Genomic DNA, 15749 nt, shown 5'->3' with positions numbered 1-15749 from the left:
CTAACTTACAAAAAAAAAAAAAACACAAACAAAAACTACAAATATTCATATACGTAAATATGAAGCTTAAAATACAAATGTAATTAATTATATTAACTAAGTTAACTTAAGTATATCTGCCACAAGAGTCCAGATTTTTTTTTTCGTTTTCAATTTGACATTCGAAAGGTATTATTTAAAACTCATACCACCAAAAAAAAGTTGAAGCCGACAAACTTGATCAACTTGTCGACTTCAACCTTTTTTTCCCAAAGGGGGATGATGTCACAGGAGCCTAACAAATAATAAAAATGTCACCCTGCTTCCAAATTGCTGCAACACCCGTTGTCTCCTGTGAACGGACAACAGGCGTTGGAACAACTTGGAAACAAAGCAATTCGGCTCGGCAGAAAAAGACCGGCCATCAATAAAAATGTGGACAAGAAAGAAAAACGTTTGCTAAACAAAATTAAACTTTTAATTGGAATAAAAATTAAAAAGTACAACCTGAAGTAAAACTAAAATAAGTGCAAAAGTAAACTAAAAGCATTTATTGTACTACAATTATTAAACTATCTTAAATAAAGTAAAAAGAAACTAAATAAAAATACGTGTTTGGTGTTGGGTGTGCAAAGCGCACATCATTTTTCAGTGGTTCCGAAATGGAACCTCACAGCGTGCTCCGCCTGCCTCACCAGCTGATTTTATTTTTTTCATTTCACTGGAGTCGGGATTGTCAGAAGGAGATAGCAGAATGAAACCAACACATTCCTCGTGTTCCAATAAAACGTGATCCAGATACGGATGGAAATTTAACATGCAAATGCAACAACAAATTGATCCATATTGGTCACATTGTTGTTGCATTCGCATGTTAACTCTCTATCCGTATCTGGATCACGTTTCATTGGAACGTCACAATTGATAACATTTTCTTACTACACACAAAAACTGCTAAGTTTTATGTTTTCATTCCATTACATTCGTCTAAAACCAGTACGCTGATTTTGACAATCTGAACAAAGATATGTTGTTGCTGTAGAGATGAGCCAAAGTGGTTAGCTGACAAAAAATCGACTACAGAAAACGAAACGAACATACCCTGCAAAAATCGCGTGACCAAAAACGCACACAGCCACACGAATTTTTGACAGGGGTGACGATTTGGAATGAAAAATTGTCCAAATGAAATAGCATGTTGACAAATTTAGCTTTCCCACAATGTATCGTGCTCTCTCGCACCTATTTTCTTTTATAGGGATAGCAAAATACGTAATTTTTGCGTGCAAAAAATCCGCCATTTCTAATTCAGCAGAGACAGCAAAACATTTGGTGATGGAAAATTTTTTAAATTTTGAGAGTTTTAAGTTGAATATCTCCGGAAAGATTTAAAATTAAGAGGGAGTTCTCCAGATCACAAATATATATATTTTAAAGTGCGCAAACTTATAATTTAAAAGTTGTTTGGTGTTAGTTTTTTTTTTTTTTTTTTTTGGGTTTGGTTGAATGAATGGCACGGACGTTAGTCCATAACGCCAGGTTATATATCGGATTGTTTTTTCTTCAGCTTGTTGTTGTCTTCAGCTTGTTCCTGTTTTCCGTTTGTTGTTTTCTTTGTAGAGGTTGGTTTAGTTTTGCAAGGATGAATCTTTACAATGATTGCTTTGCCTTCGTAACGAAATTACAAAGATTGTATGTTGAACGATAGCTTTCATGTACTAAGTAGGGTTGCATTTTTTATATCTGTTTTATTGGTTTGGTTTTTGCCTTAAAGCGAAAGCACATATGTTGACTTTTAAGTGCTTCGAATTTATACTGTATCGCGAATGAGATCAGTGGATACGTATGAATGCCCATTTTGGCATGTTCGTTTAAATGAAAGTTTTGTATGTACATATACATATAATTGTCGATATTGGTATATTGAAGTTTTATATTAAAATAATATAATTAAAAATGAGAAGAGTATAGAAAAAGTGTATATTGCTCTTGTAATTTTTAATCACAGATTTTAGAATTTAACTTGTACTTTTTTTGAAAATGAGGCAAGTTGAGTAATCTTGGTTGTGTTGTTACCACTAAAAATATCTTCAAAACTGAAGTTGTTGTTAAATAAATTGAATTCAGATCTTATATCATTTAGGTTTCTGCATAGGAAGGTTTGGTGATAGTAGCTGTCTGTTTGACAACAGCGACACCGTGTTGAGTTGATTGCCTTTATTTTTTGTAAGTATTGCTTGTCATAGGTATGACCGGTGAGGATTCTATTTATTGTTTTAATTTCTGTAGTAGGTATATCTATATTTTTGAACCAAGTTTTGTTTTTTCTAATGGGGTATGTTGTTGCGAATAAGTTGGGTTTATCACTCGCATAATTTAAAAATTCTTCATACCAGTCATCATGAATATTAGTTTTTATTAGCTTGAGAGATTCGTCAATTGTAAGTTTAAAACTTTTATTCGGACTATTAATCGTTGCTTTTTTGGCTATTTCATCAGCTTTTTCGTTGCCTGGGATACCTTTATGGCTAGGTATCCAGACAATGTGGATCTGTCTAAAATTATAACTCATGATGTCTTGATGAATATTATATACAATGCTATTGGTTGCTTTTGGGTTTAGGAGTGCTTGGCACGAACCCAAACTGTTCGTAAATATCACCAGTTTATCACATTTGTTATTTATGGCTATGTTGATGGCTTCTTGTATAGCCATCAATTCACCAAAAATAGATGAGGATTTAAAATTAAAATTAAAGCTATGTTCTAGATTCGAGGAATGGTTATATATGCCACATCCAGTCGTATTGTGTGAAAGAGATGTATCGGTGAACATTATGTGAAAAAGATTGGCTTTGTAGTCATTTAGAATGCTTGAGAAATTGGCCTGAACACTTTCACTTGTCATATTTGCTTTCTTTCCAGAAAACAATTTATCTAGGACCACCAGGTCAGAAAGAGGACACAGTACATGGGGATTCACCACGTCAAGGCTGTCAAGAATCGCCGAGAAACGATTGTAGGTTTTTGAGTAGCTAGAATTGAGACTAGCATTATTACAAATGGAATATTTGATAGGATCATCATATGCAAAGATTTTCACCAGCTCTTTAGCTGTCAACCACGTTGCACGTTCAGAGGCAGGAAGTTCATTTGGAATTGCATAAAGCAAGGGAATGGCTGTGGAAGGGGTGGCTCCTAAACACCTTCTTAGAAATTTATTTTGCAAAGTTATTATTTTCTTGGTATTTGCATTAGGGCTGTTGGATGCCGTGGTACCACAGTATTCTATTTTTGATCTAATTAACGTTTTATATATATTTAAAGCTTTTTGTGGATGTAGCCCTGATTTAATATTGGTGAGATATTTGAAAAAGTTAATGTTGTTGTCTGTTTTTTTTAATTACAGAATCGTAATGATCTTTGATTGTGAGGGAACTGTTTCTGATTCTTCCCAAAATGTTTAAGTTTTGAACTTGTGGGAGTGTTTGGTTGTGAACACTAATTTGAATATCTTTTAGCGGGCCTCTATTTAGGTGCATAATTTTTGTTTTGCTTGAATTGAAGCTTAGGTTCAGTTCAGAGCACTTGTCTGCAAACCGGTTTAAGGTATATTGTAGATTTATCTTGGCGGCATCTATGGTTTCACCAGAAGCAACAAAGAAAAAATCGTCTGCGAATTGATATATTTGAGTGTTGGTATTAGAAGTATCATGAAGTTTGGATGTATAAATGTTAAATAGTATGGGAGATAAACAGCTACCTTGGGGAATTCCATTGTAAATATTAATGACCTCCTTGCCTATGTTAAGAGTTCTGAGGGCTAGGAAGTTTATTATCCATTCAATGTATAGCTGATCAATTTGTAGTTCAAAAAGCATATCTTTAAGAGCGCTTATGTCGACGCAGTTGTATGCGTTGGATATGTCGGTGGAGCAGAGAATTACGTGTTTTTTCTCATTTTTTGATACACTGAAATTGTGTAGGATGTAATTTAGACATACAGAGCATGATTTGTTTTTCCTGTAAGCAAAGGAATTTTTGGGAAGGCAATTGTTGGTTTCTAGAAAGTTGTATAATCTGTTTTTTATACATGAGTTAATAATTTTTAAGAGTACAGGTATTAAGGAAATCGGTCTGAAATTTTGATATTGACTTAGATCAGCATCTTTTTTTTGGAATCGGAACTACTTTAATTGCTCTCCAATGGTCAGGAATTTGATTTGATAAGAAAAGGTCATTTAGTATTGTTTTTAAATTGTTTAGTGTCAGCTCTGGTAACGCTTTGATCATATTGTATGATATGCCGTCAATACCGGCAGCAGAGTCCTTTTTTTATTGGCCAAAACTAGTTGGATTTCTTCAAATGTGAAAGCTAAATCAAGGTTTGGTTCCACTTCGGTGTTTATTGCAAGTCTTAAAGAGTTACTTGGCACTTGTTCGTTCAACATATTCAAGAAATCTTTATTGTAGTTATCACACCATGTTTGAGAGATATTTTGACTGAAGTCTCCTCTAAGGGCCATTACAAATTTCCATGCACCTTTGCCTTTACTCAGATCTAATTATTCAATTTTATTATTAAAATTGTTTTTTTTTTGCCCTTTTCACATCTTTTTTCCATTGTTTTTTGGTTGTAATTAAATTTTCAAAATTTTCGGGATTGGGGATGAGTTTGGCCTTCTTGAATGCCACAATAAGAAGTCTGTATGATTTGTTTATTTCCTCATTCCACCAAGATTTGGGGATTCGGTTATTCTTAACAACATATGTAGTATCTTTGATTTCATCTTTGATTTTTTCTTCAAAAACACCTAGAGACGAGTCGCATTCAAGTTCATTTAGTGACTTGATGAGTTTTTTTTTGGAAATGAATTTAGTGATGTATGTGCTAATGTTGTTAGTTTCTATTGTAATAGGAAAGTGATGGTTTCCTCCAATTCTGGTTTGATCTACAGAAAATTTGTATATGAAATTGTTATTGACGAAACATAAGTCGAGTACTGATCCGTTGTTTGTACGGATGTCTCTTTTAAATGTGTAGGTGCCATCATTTATATTGGTAAAGTTGGATTGTTGTATGAGATGATTTAAGTGTTTTCCCTTATTTGACTCACATGTGTCACCCCAAGCAGTGGATCTTGCATTAAAATCACCAATTAAAAAAACATTGTTGTATCGTTCTAAAAAATTTAAAATTCTGGAAATTTCACCAGTGAAGTTACTGGTATTTATATTTGAAGGGAAATATATGCTGCAAATTATTATGTTTGGACTTAAGTTTTTTGTTTGTATAATTAAAACATCATATTCACTATTGAAATAAATTTTGTGGAATTTGATTTCTCGTTTGACAGCTATGCCTACGCCACCATAGCCATCATTCCTATGTTTTTTACATAAATTAAAATTGAGTATTTTTCTATGAGATGTGTTTCTGGATAAGAATACTTCGCTTAAGCAAGCGAAGTCAAAATTGTATTTGTTTAGGTAAAATTCTATTGTGTTTATATTAGCTTTTAATGATTGACAATTATATTGCATTATTTTCATGATTTTTGAAGGGATTTGATTGTTGAATATGGAGAGTATCTTTTTGAGCAATTATTGCTTCAAATTGGCCTTTGAGGGGAGCGTTGGAGTTGTTATGTTCTAGAGATATTTTTTGGGAGATTTTAATTAATTGATTTATGACCTTTTCAAATTGGGATACTAATCCTTTTTGGTATTCAGGAGAGTTGAATACAGGATTAATTGGATTTTTTTGTCTAACTATTTTGGAAGGAGATTCTCTGGAAGGTGGGGTCATGTATCTTTCATTGCCCTTTTTGGCCACATGGCTATATTGTTTTTTGGTGAAATTTCTATTTATTTCAGTGTCTTTATCAAAAATGTTTGAATATTCATTTTCCAACGCACGGAAATCTGTTTCCTCAACTTCAAGCATTTCAAATCTGTTACCACCACGTGGGTAGTACAAATCCAGTGCCTCCGTTCTTGTTAGCTTCTTGACAGCCCTGACGCGGGCAATCTTTGCTTCTTTTTCCCACTGTGGGCATATATTCCTATCTCTGGCTGAGTGGCCTTGATTATTGCATAGAATGCAGGTGTTAGATACACATTTTGGATTTTGACATTCAGCTTTACCACATGTTAAGCAACGTGTCTTCGTTTTACACGACATATTTGTGTGACCAATTCTGCCACAATTTTCACATTGTCTGAGGGGAGGGATGAAAAACTCAACATTTAGCTTTGCATAGTTGTATATAATGTGGGTAGGAATGTTATTTCCTGAAAACCCAATTTTTAAAGTCATAGTCGAAATATACTTGTCAGTGTTGGGGTCTTTTCGTGTAAAGCGTTTCACCGACACTATAGGTATAGTCGTGATTGCTTCTTTGGCAACATCATCATCTGAGAAGCAGAGTGGGACTCCTTTTACAATTCCATATATTTCCAAGGCAGTTCTTGGAATGAATGGTTTCAAGTCTCTTTGGATAACACGTTGGTCTATAACAAAGTTATTAGCATGATATGTACTTTTAAAGATAATTTTATATAACGTTCTTCCAATGGCTTGGATGTGGTCAATGTCTTTTATACGCATGTCTCTTATTTGACTGAATAGTGTGAGACTATTTGTCATTTTTTCATTTTTCAATGTGGCATGTGACGAAGAGTCTACTAGCACAAAAATTTCACCTTGGAAATTTTGAGGGTATTGTATTAACGGTCTGTCCTCATATTTTTGTCTTGCACTGTTTTGTGCATTACCTATATTTGTGGTTGTAACTGTACTTATGTTTGGGTTCGTGCCCTTAGCTGTGTCTGTTTCATTTCCTTCCATTTCTACACTACCACTAGCATTGCCTAATGTCACACTATTATTGTTGCTTTCTTCTTTCCCGCCATTTTTGGCGCTTTTGGCGCCTTTTTTGCTTTCATCATCCCCAAACTTCAATTCTATATCCATGGCTTGAGCCATGTTGAAATTAACATTAGAATTTTCATTTGATTTGATGGATGCAACACTCAATTTTTCATTGATTTTGAACATTGCCTTGCACATGGAATCCTCACCTTTATATTTCACCAAATCCTCACTACTAAGCTCGAAGAACCCAGTTACATTTTCATTTTTTTCTATTTTAGCTTTTTTGTTAGCTCCGGTTGCACTAGGTGCATCCTTTGCATCCGTGGACGTCACCGACCGTCGGGCAAGCATTTGACGCGACTGGTTACTCTTGGCCGTTTATTAACTAAATTGATAACTTTCAGGATGAAATCCTCAAAGCAGCTGTAATGAAATATGGCAAAAACCAGTGGTCACGTATTGCATCACTGCTGCACCGCCAAGCAATGTAAGGCACGCTGGTACAAATGGCTTGATCCTAGCATAAAGAAGACAGAATGGTCACGGGAGGAGGATGAAAACTTTTTGCATTTTGCCAAATTAATGCAACACAATGGCGTACAATTGCGCCGATTATTTCAGAGGGTTAACTGGCACCAATTGTTCACACCAAATTGTTAGGTACAGGATTCGCCACGGGTAGGTGATGTTGGCAATCATAACCTCTTGAATCATTTTGGTCGGCAGGTATGCCGCGGATATATTCTTGGCACTTGTTATTGATGGCTTTTATGATGCCACCAACACAACCTGGACAGACGCCAATGCTCAGTCAACCACCCAAGCCGGGTCAACCCCCAATACCCGGACACGTCCGGACAACCTGGTTATAATGTATGCTAATAAAACTAATAATTTACAAATTTGGTGATGATTATTTTTGTGTTATTTTCTTTAGCAACCACCTGCACCTGTTACTGGTAAATATCAACAGCCGCAACAGTATGATCAAGCCCAACGCCGTTTAGATCCCGATCAGATGCCAAATCCGATAAGCGTTATCATTGAAAATCAAAATAGCGCTGGTGGTGCTTTTATTACTAATGAACAGGGTTTATTACCACCATTGGTGACCACAAAATATGTGGTAGAAGATCAGGGTAACTCCTCGCCACGTTACGTTAGGTATCGATAATCGAAATTAATGTTTTGTTTGGCAATTACATAGATCTTTCTTCTTTGCAGGTCGTCTTTGTATTACATACCTGCAACAGCTTTGTCCATTACACTTACCGTCTCACCAATGGCACGCACGGTTGAGGGTGAATATGAGCCACCCATTGTAAATTTTGGTGAATTGGGTGCAATTAGATGTAATCGTTGCAAGGCTCAATAGCAACTTGTAGATGCTGGTCGTCGTTTCCAATATCTAATGTGTAAAGTAACAAGAGATGGTAAAAAAAATCTTTCACTTTTACTTGTGTTCATTGATCCATATTTTTCTCAACAGTGCCAACTGCATATTTCCAACATTTGGGCCATACCGGACAGCGTGTCGATAAATATGAACGTCCTGAACTTGTATTGGGTACATGAGTATTTGTGTAAAAAATACTTGGGTACCGATAGCTCTCATGGTAAACCTCAACTCATATCCAACATCAATGCCTCGCATTCAATTGTGGCACTGTACGCACTACATTGGGTTCACGTAGTACGGACAAGCATATTGTTGATTCCAGTGGTAAGGCCACAATTTCAATCATTGGGGCAAGCATTATGAAACTATTGGATATTGTGAATCCAGCCATAAAACTCTAGTAGACATCGCCAAATTTCGAAATGCTGAGGTAAGTTTTTTGTTATATTAGAATGTGTAGAATAAAAATGTTTCTCTTATCAGGTCGGCGATGGCACCACTTCAGTAGTATTTTAAGCATGTGAAATCTTAAAACAAGTTAAGCCAGATGTTGAGGAAGGCGTGCATGCACGTATCATCATTAAAGCTATACGTAAAGCATTACAATTATGCATGCTAAAATATGAAATGGCTGTACATGTCGAAGCGCCAATCAAAGGAGCAACAAAGTGCTTTATTGGAAAAATGATCTGCCACAGCAATGTCCTCCAATGGCCAAGAGTATCAGAAAATTGTTGATGCTGAATGGCGTATTCTGTAGAATAAACTAGCTAAGTAAGGCGCCAATGTTGTGTTTTCTAAATTACCAATTGGTGATGTTGCTACACAGTATTTTGCAGATCGTGATATGTTCTGTGCTGTTCATGTACCAGAAGAAGATTGGAAACGTAGAATGAAAGCTTGTGGTGGTGCTGTTATGACTACAGCTAATGATATTAATTCAAGTGTTTTGGGTCAATGTGATTACTTTGAAGAACGTCAGGTTGGTGGTGAACGTTTCAACATTTTCCAAGGTTTGACATTAATTTCATTTTTATAGTTTATAATTATTTAAAGGTTGCGTTAATGCTAGAACAAGTACATTGATTTTACGTGGCAGTGTTAAACAATTTTTGGAAGAAACTGAGCTTCGTTACATTCTGCTATAATGCTTGTGCGGCGTACAATTAAACATGATTCTGTTGTTGCTGGTAAGTCAAAATACAAATTGAAAAAAATGTCTAATCTTAGGGCCTCATTCTCTATTACGAAACGAACTTTCGATGCGGATCAGAGTCGAATCGCTAGTGTATTTGCACTATGTTAAACAATGGCAACTTATCACTTGACAATTACTTTTGCCTTCCTGTTAGTTAGAAAGGTAAAGACCGAACGAAAATGATAGAGAATACCATTGCTAGACGAAATCGTTTGGAGGCGAATCGTTCGTCTGAGGTGGGTAGGTAGGGAGGGATGGCCTGAAGGTTTAATGTGGCCACATAAATCGTTCCCGAGATGGTCGGGCTAGCACTTTAATGGTGCTGTGTTACCGGAGCGTACCGGATCTGTATCCGGCGGAAGGACCATCACATCGATAACACTCCCCAAAGCCTTCGGGGAGCAACCTTATCGCTACAAAAACAACAACAACATTGTGTCCAAATCCCGAAAAAAAAACTATAAAATTTGTGTCAGTGAAATGATAATTATTGCTTCTGGTTGTTAGTTTTGAGGCATCGTCATCGAGTTCCTTCTGAGCGTATATGCCGGTTCTTTTGCATTCTTTTACATGCATAAAGTTCCGTTGAAGCCTTCCTCACCCTCTCCTCCACGTTGAGCTTCCATGACAGCTTACTGTCTAGGATCATTCCTAGATATTTTGTGCAAGGTTTCTCCCGTAGGGTCGCCCCTCCTAACTTAGGCCTGGTCCAATTAGGGACCTTGTACCTCTTTGTAAACAAGACCACATGCAACGTCATCTGCGTAAACCGTAAGTTTTTCTGGTCCCTCGTAGGATCCTCTAAGCAGTTGGTTAATGACCAGCGTCCACAGCAGAGGTGATAGCACCCCTCCCTGCGGAGTGCCCCTGTCCACTAATTTCGTGGCCACGTACAATCCCCATTGCGATGTAACCTTACTGCAGTTTAACATGCAGTCGATCCATCTGGGTAAGGCTGGATGTACTTTTACGTAATTAAGATCATCAATAATCGCCCATTTAGAAAGCCCCGGCAATGCTTAAGAAGACTTCTAGAGCATATTCCTTATATTCCAGGGCTTTTTCTATGCTTATTACCACCCTATGCAATGCGGTGTCTACTGACTTGCCTTTGGTGTACGCCTGTTGTGTTGTGGAGAGCAGCTTTCATCCACGTTGGACTTTATGTACACATCTATCAGCCTCTCAAAGGTTTTGAGCAGAAATGATGTTAAGCTATTGGGTCTATAATCTTTGGGATACACGTGACCGATCTTCCCCGCCTTTGGTAGGAAAGCTACACGAGCAGTTCTCCAAGAGTGCGGTACATGATTTAGTTTATGCACCCATCGAATATTATTTTAAGCCATCCCACCACCGCCCTACTTGAAACTTGTAGCATGGCCGGACATGTACCATCTGAGCCCGGCGATTTCACCACCACTACGAGGTCCTCAGTAGTGTAATTAGGCAGCATATATGAATGCAGTTGTTTCCTTACCATTACTACAGCTCGCACCCGTCCTTCCGTTTGCGCATAGTAAACGCCAAATCCGCGCGCGCTAAGTCCAGAAACCTTTCCTCCCGATGGAAGCCACGGCTCCTGTATCAGCGCGTTAGGAGGAGGAGTTCGCTCGACGCCACTTTACTGTGTTGGAGGTTTATCTGTAGGACTCGCAGCACCAATGGGCTGCTTGTCCCCCTCCAGCACCTTCATCGTGACGTCGTCGTCCTCACCTAACCCTTTTGGTTTAGAGTGTTCGAAGCCCCCTTCAGCCTCTTGTACCTGTTGTGCCGGGTGTTCCTCTGTGCGACTCACAGCACCATCTGGCTGTTGGTCCCCTTCTAATACATTCGGGGTGACGTGGGCTACCTCCACCTGTCTTTTTTACCTTATGCTTTTGAGGTCCTTTTCGACTTCGCCCACGTCTAGCGTGTTAGGACTTTAATACCCGCGACTTCTTTTCCTGAGTCGCATATAAATTTTGCCTGTACCTAAGGACATTTTTTAAGCTGCGCGTACAATATATCCTCCGCCTGCTTGTTTATTTGGAAGATGTATAACTGACCTTCCTCTGTAGGCCGAGATACAGTAAGTACCTTCCAATCCTGTGTCGGTATGTTCGGATTCTGATTCTGCAAAAGTCGCAGTGTATCCTCCGACTTCATCACGCATGGTATCCATATCTTAACTTTTGGTACGTTGGGGATTTGCGCTTTATCCACCATCTCAAAACGCGCGTTCGTGCCCTGCCTTTGGAGGTTTGGAACCACTTCCTCCAGCCACCGCAAGCTCGCGATGTTGTCGCAGGCTATCATCTTCATACCGTTATACCATCCCCCGAATCAAAGGTTGGAAGGAGCTTACTTGGTTATTCCCGCATCATCTTAAGCATTAAGCTAATAAGCTCCTTTTCTACAGATCTCCACCTTTCACTAGTCATCTGTTCGAAAGGATTGCTACGATCAACCAGCGCCACAGTCAGTGACTGCTTTGCTACATCACTTATCTTCTCGGGAAAGCCGGCGTCTTAGTGTTATTTCCCTTTCGCACCTCCGAGAAAGCCCGAGTCTTAGCTCCCTTTAGCACCTTCGAGAAAGTCGGAGTCTTAGCGTTATCTTCCTTTGGCTTATCTCCTACTTCCATAGTTGGAACTTCCCTCTGACTCGCAATCTTCGAGGTAGTTGCTACCTCGCTATTGGGGCCCATCTGTCTTACAGCTTTGGGCCTACTTGTCTTGTCTATGGGACTGCCCTGGGTCGCGGCTCTGGGACTGGGCCCTTTCTGCCTCTTGAAAGCAGGCTTGTCGCCTTCCGCCGAACGTTGCCTTTTCATTCTGCCATTCGACGCTTCTTCCTCCTCATACCGGTTGCAGTACCGAGGGTTTCTCGCAGCAAACCTTTTGAACTGCCTTCGACCTACTTCTACCGCCTCATGAGCCCATGCCAAGCGCTCGATATCCTCTTCTGTTGGGTCCACCACTGCTCCCAAGCATTGTACAATTCTTAGTACTGCACGGTACTTCGAGAGTGCTCTTTGCTCCGTACCCTTCTCCACTCTTCTACTCTTTTTCATTTGTGTGCTTCTCCAACACGGAGTTTATTGAATCAGCACTAATGAGTCGTTCATCTTGGTCGTACGACCACCAGCCCGAAAAGGCGGGCTCAGCGGTCCAGTATTATATACGGGGAAAGAACCGTCAGCCACAGCAGCGCCCCTTACTGTGGTAAGGCCATCAATACTTCCCGAGGTGGTCCGGTATCGGGAAGGCTCCGTTCGAATACAGCCGAATTTATCCCCTGGCTACAAATCGTCCAATAAGCACGGTCCGCATAACACCCTGGATTAGGGGGTTGGCAGTTCTTGGTCACCGACATCCCGCCGCCCTCCTATGAGGCGAAACGGCGTAGATGCCAGTCCTAAACAGCTCCTCCTCATAGTCGGGCGCTATGGAGATCGGCTAAGCCCTCACACCAACGACTATTTTCGTTACAATTGCTAGTGCATGCTCTCCAAGATGCAGGTCCTGATCAAAAGTCACACCCAAAATTTTAGGGTGTAAGAGGTGGTTGGTGACAATATCAGGTTTCGCGAGGCGACAAAACTGGAGAGATTGTGGAGATAGCTGTTTATGTTATTACAAAGCTCATCGATGTAGGAAACAATAGCATAGGCGTAGAAGCAATAGTGACTCCTGGTGGTAAAGGTAGCTATTGATATGTAGAAGTTAAGCAGAAGTTTGAATATGAGTTTTTTTAAGTTATAGCAAAAAAAGCGTTGAGGATTTTTAATATCTTACCAGGTACCTTCGTACATGTTTCTAAGAATGAAGAATAAAACCTATTCAAATTCAATTTTCACCAGGACAAAGCCGCTGAGACTTCGCTATACTTTAACATACAATACGTTACCCCATTTTAGCACAACTATCATTTTTTGATTTTATTAAATTTTATAAAATGTTTCTTCTTCTACAGTTCTATTTCGGTATTGGATGGTAAATATGGCTTTCGCATTTTCTCCATCAATAACTGTGAAAAGGTGGAAGAAATCTATGCGTGTAAATCTCACATATTATCTTGGTCGAGCGTTTCTTCAATAGCTCTCTAGTGGTGATGGTGCCAGCAGAAAACCCAACTGTTTACAAATGTTACACTTCAAAAAGAATCAAAATATCTGCCATTGCGTCTACGGCTCAAATACCCACAGTATATGAATGAATCGATTGCACCTAATTGTCTGCCTAACGGATAGTATACATATTCATCAAATCGAAAATATTGCACCAAACGAACTGGGTCTGAATACTGAAACAGTACACATATTCACAATCGATGAGGAGGCTGTGATGATGGTATAGGGTGAGTTGTTGAATAACATACGAAAACCACTTTAACCCATCTATATATTTGCATTACAGCTAAAGCTTTACAAACAGCAAAAATTGCTGGCGCCAAGCAATTGGAAAAGGCAGTGAAGCATTCATCACACTGTACGGATGGTGTAAAGTTAGAAACTGCTGTTGTAACATTGCCACCGACACAACGGTCATCTCTACTCTAGCGGCTCGTCCGACTATCTATCGAAGACAGTATAATCATATCTTTTGTCAACACAGGTTAGCGATGTGCTTGCACAGGAAAACATTTCAATTGGAAAACAAAAACCAATTAAGAGAGTTTATTTATTATTAAAGTATTTACTTTTCTTTATATCAACAGTATTAATTTAAGTTGCATTATCACGTACATATATAATAAGGGATGTGATACGATTGCTGTCGGAATTAGATTTGAAACCAATCAATACTCCTGCTAAGGGTTGCAGAATTATTTCTTGAATAATTGGATTTAGAACAATAATAAGTCTGACTTAATTACAAGTCGTACATTTTTAAGTTCATCAATTACGACAGCAATCGGATTCCACGACACCTCTGAATATTCTTGATCTGAAAAAAGAGTAAACCTAATCTGAATTTCTACTAAGCTTTAAGTTGTAAATTATTTAAATAATTGGAGTTTTTTCTGAAGCTTAAAATTATTTTCTGTTCGCTTGGAAAAGATTTCAATTGGAAAATAAAAACCAATAAGCCGAGTTTATTTATTATTAAAATTCTTACTTTTCTTTTTTATCAACTGTATTAAATTAAGTTACAATTTCATGTACATATATAATAAGGTATAACCAAGCGGCGGCCACCGTGGTGTGATGTTAGCGTGCTCCGCCTACCACACCGTATGCCCTGGGTTCGAACCCCGGGCAAAGCAACATCAAAATTTTAGAAATAAGGTTTTTAAATTAGAAGACAATTTTTCTAAGCGGGTCGCCCCTCGGCAGTGTTTGGCAAGCCTCCGGGTGTATTTCTGCCATGAAAAGCTCTCAGTGAAAACTCATCTGCCTTGCAGATGCCGTTCGGAGTCGGCATAAAACATGTAGGCCCGTCCGGCCAATTTGTAGGGAAAATCAAGAGGATCACAACGCAAATTGGAAGAGAAGCTCGGCCTTAGATCTCTTCGGAGGTTATCGCGCCTTACATTTTTTTTTTTTTTTTATATAATAAGGTATGTCGTGATACGATTGCTGTTGGAATTAGATTTGAAACCAATCAATACTCCTGCTAGGGTTTCAGAATTATTGCTTGAATGATTAGATTTAGAACAATAATAAGTCTGACTCAATTACTAGTCCTACATTTTTTAATTCATATTTTACTTTATTACTTTCAAATTCAATTACGACAGCAATCCGATTCCACGACACCTTTGAATATTATTCTTGATTTGAAAACAAGAGTAAATCTAATCTGAATTTCTACTTAGCTTTAAGTTGTAGACTTAAATTGATTCAAATAATCAAATTTTGTATTCGAAACCATGTAAACAACTCAAATTATACATGAATATAACACACTTCTGAATTATCCAAATGTAAAGTTAGCTGCAGCAGCAATATAGCAAAGCAATTAATATATTTTTATGTTATTATTAAAGCACTTACTTCCTTTTTATATTAAATGTATTAATTTAAGTTGCAATTTCATGAATATATGAGGCTCCAAGATGCAAAACCAGATGAATCCATGATATGTAAAACTTAGAAAAGCACAAAAAAGCTGAAATTTTGTAAATTGTTATGAATTTTCAATACGGGTTTTTAGAATGTTGCTAGGCGATGCAATATTGTCGCAATTTAAATATTATTTTAAATTTTTTTAATATCTGGTTTTGCATCTAGGCCCCTCATATATTCTTTATTTGGCAAAAATTGACTAAATCTAATGATATGTTTTAAATAAATGTTTATATTATATGTT

General features: G+C 38.0%; 1 protein-coding gene across 5 annotated transcripts in view; it reads left to right on the top strand.

The window, feature by feature from the left end:
• Positions 1–15749, top strand: part of LOC137250219 (T-complex protein 1 subunit eta-like) — a 48399-nt gene extending 32650 nt beyond the window's left edge. Inside the window, exons 2-11 of one of the 5 annotated variants that reach the window (XM_067782642.1) lie at positions 7135–7729; positions 7794–8020; positions 8081–8289; positions 8346–8685; positions 8739–9029; positions 9095–9268; positions 9312–9445; positions 13411–13794; positions 13854–14614; positions 14998–15749. In XM_067782642.1, coding sequence (XP_067638743.1) covers positions 9103–9268; positions 9312–9403 — 258 coding nt within the window. In that variant the 5' untranslated portion in view covers positions 7135–7729; positions 7794–8020; positions 8081–8289; ... (1 more) ...; positions 8739–9029; positions 9095–9102 and the 3' untranslated portion in view covers positions 9404–9445; positions 13411–13794; positions 13854–14614; positions 14998–15749. Of the gene's footprint in view, positions 1–7134; positions 7730–7793; positions 8021–8080; positions 8290–8345; positions 8686–8738; positions 9030–9084; positions 9269–9294; positions 9446–13410; positions 13795–13853; positions 14615–14997 lie in introns of those variants that run through there. The other 4 variants (XM_067782641.1, XR_010952870.1, XR_010952869.1 and 1 more) reach the window with 4 other exon arrangements.

The sequence above is a fragment of the Eurosta solidaginis genome, chromosome 4, assembly GCF_040869045.1.
Source record: "Eurosta solidaginis isolate ZX-2024a chromosome 4, ASM4086904v1, whole genome shotgun sequence".
NCBI lineage: Eukaryota > Metazoa > Arthropoda > Insecta > Diptera > Tephritidae > Eurosta > Eurosta solidaginis.
The sequence above is the reverse complement of the archived record's forward strand: the minus strand, read 5'-3'. Positions and strand labels throughout refer to the sequence as shown.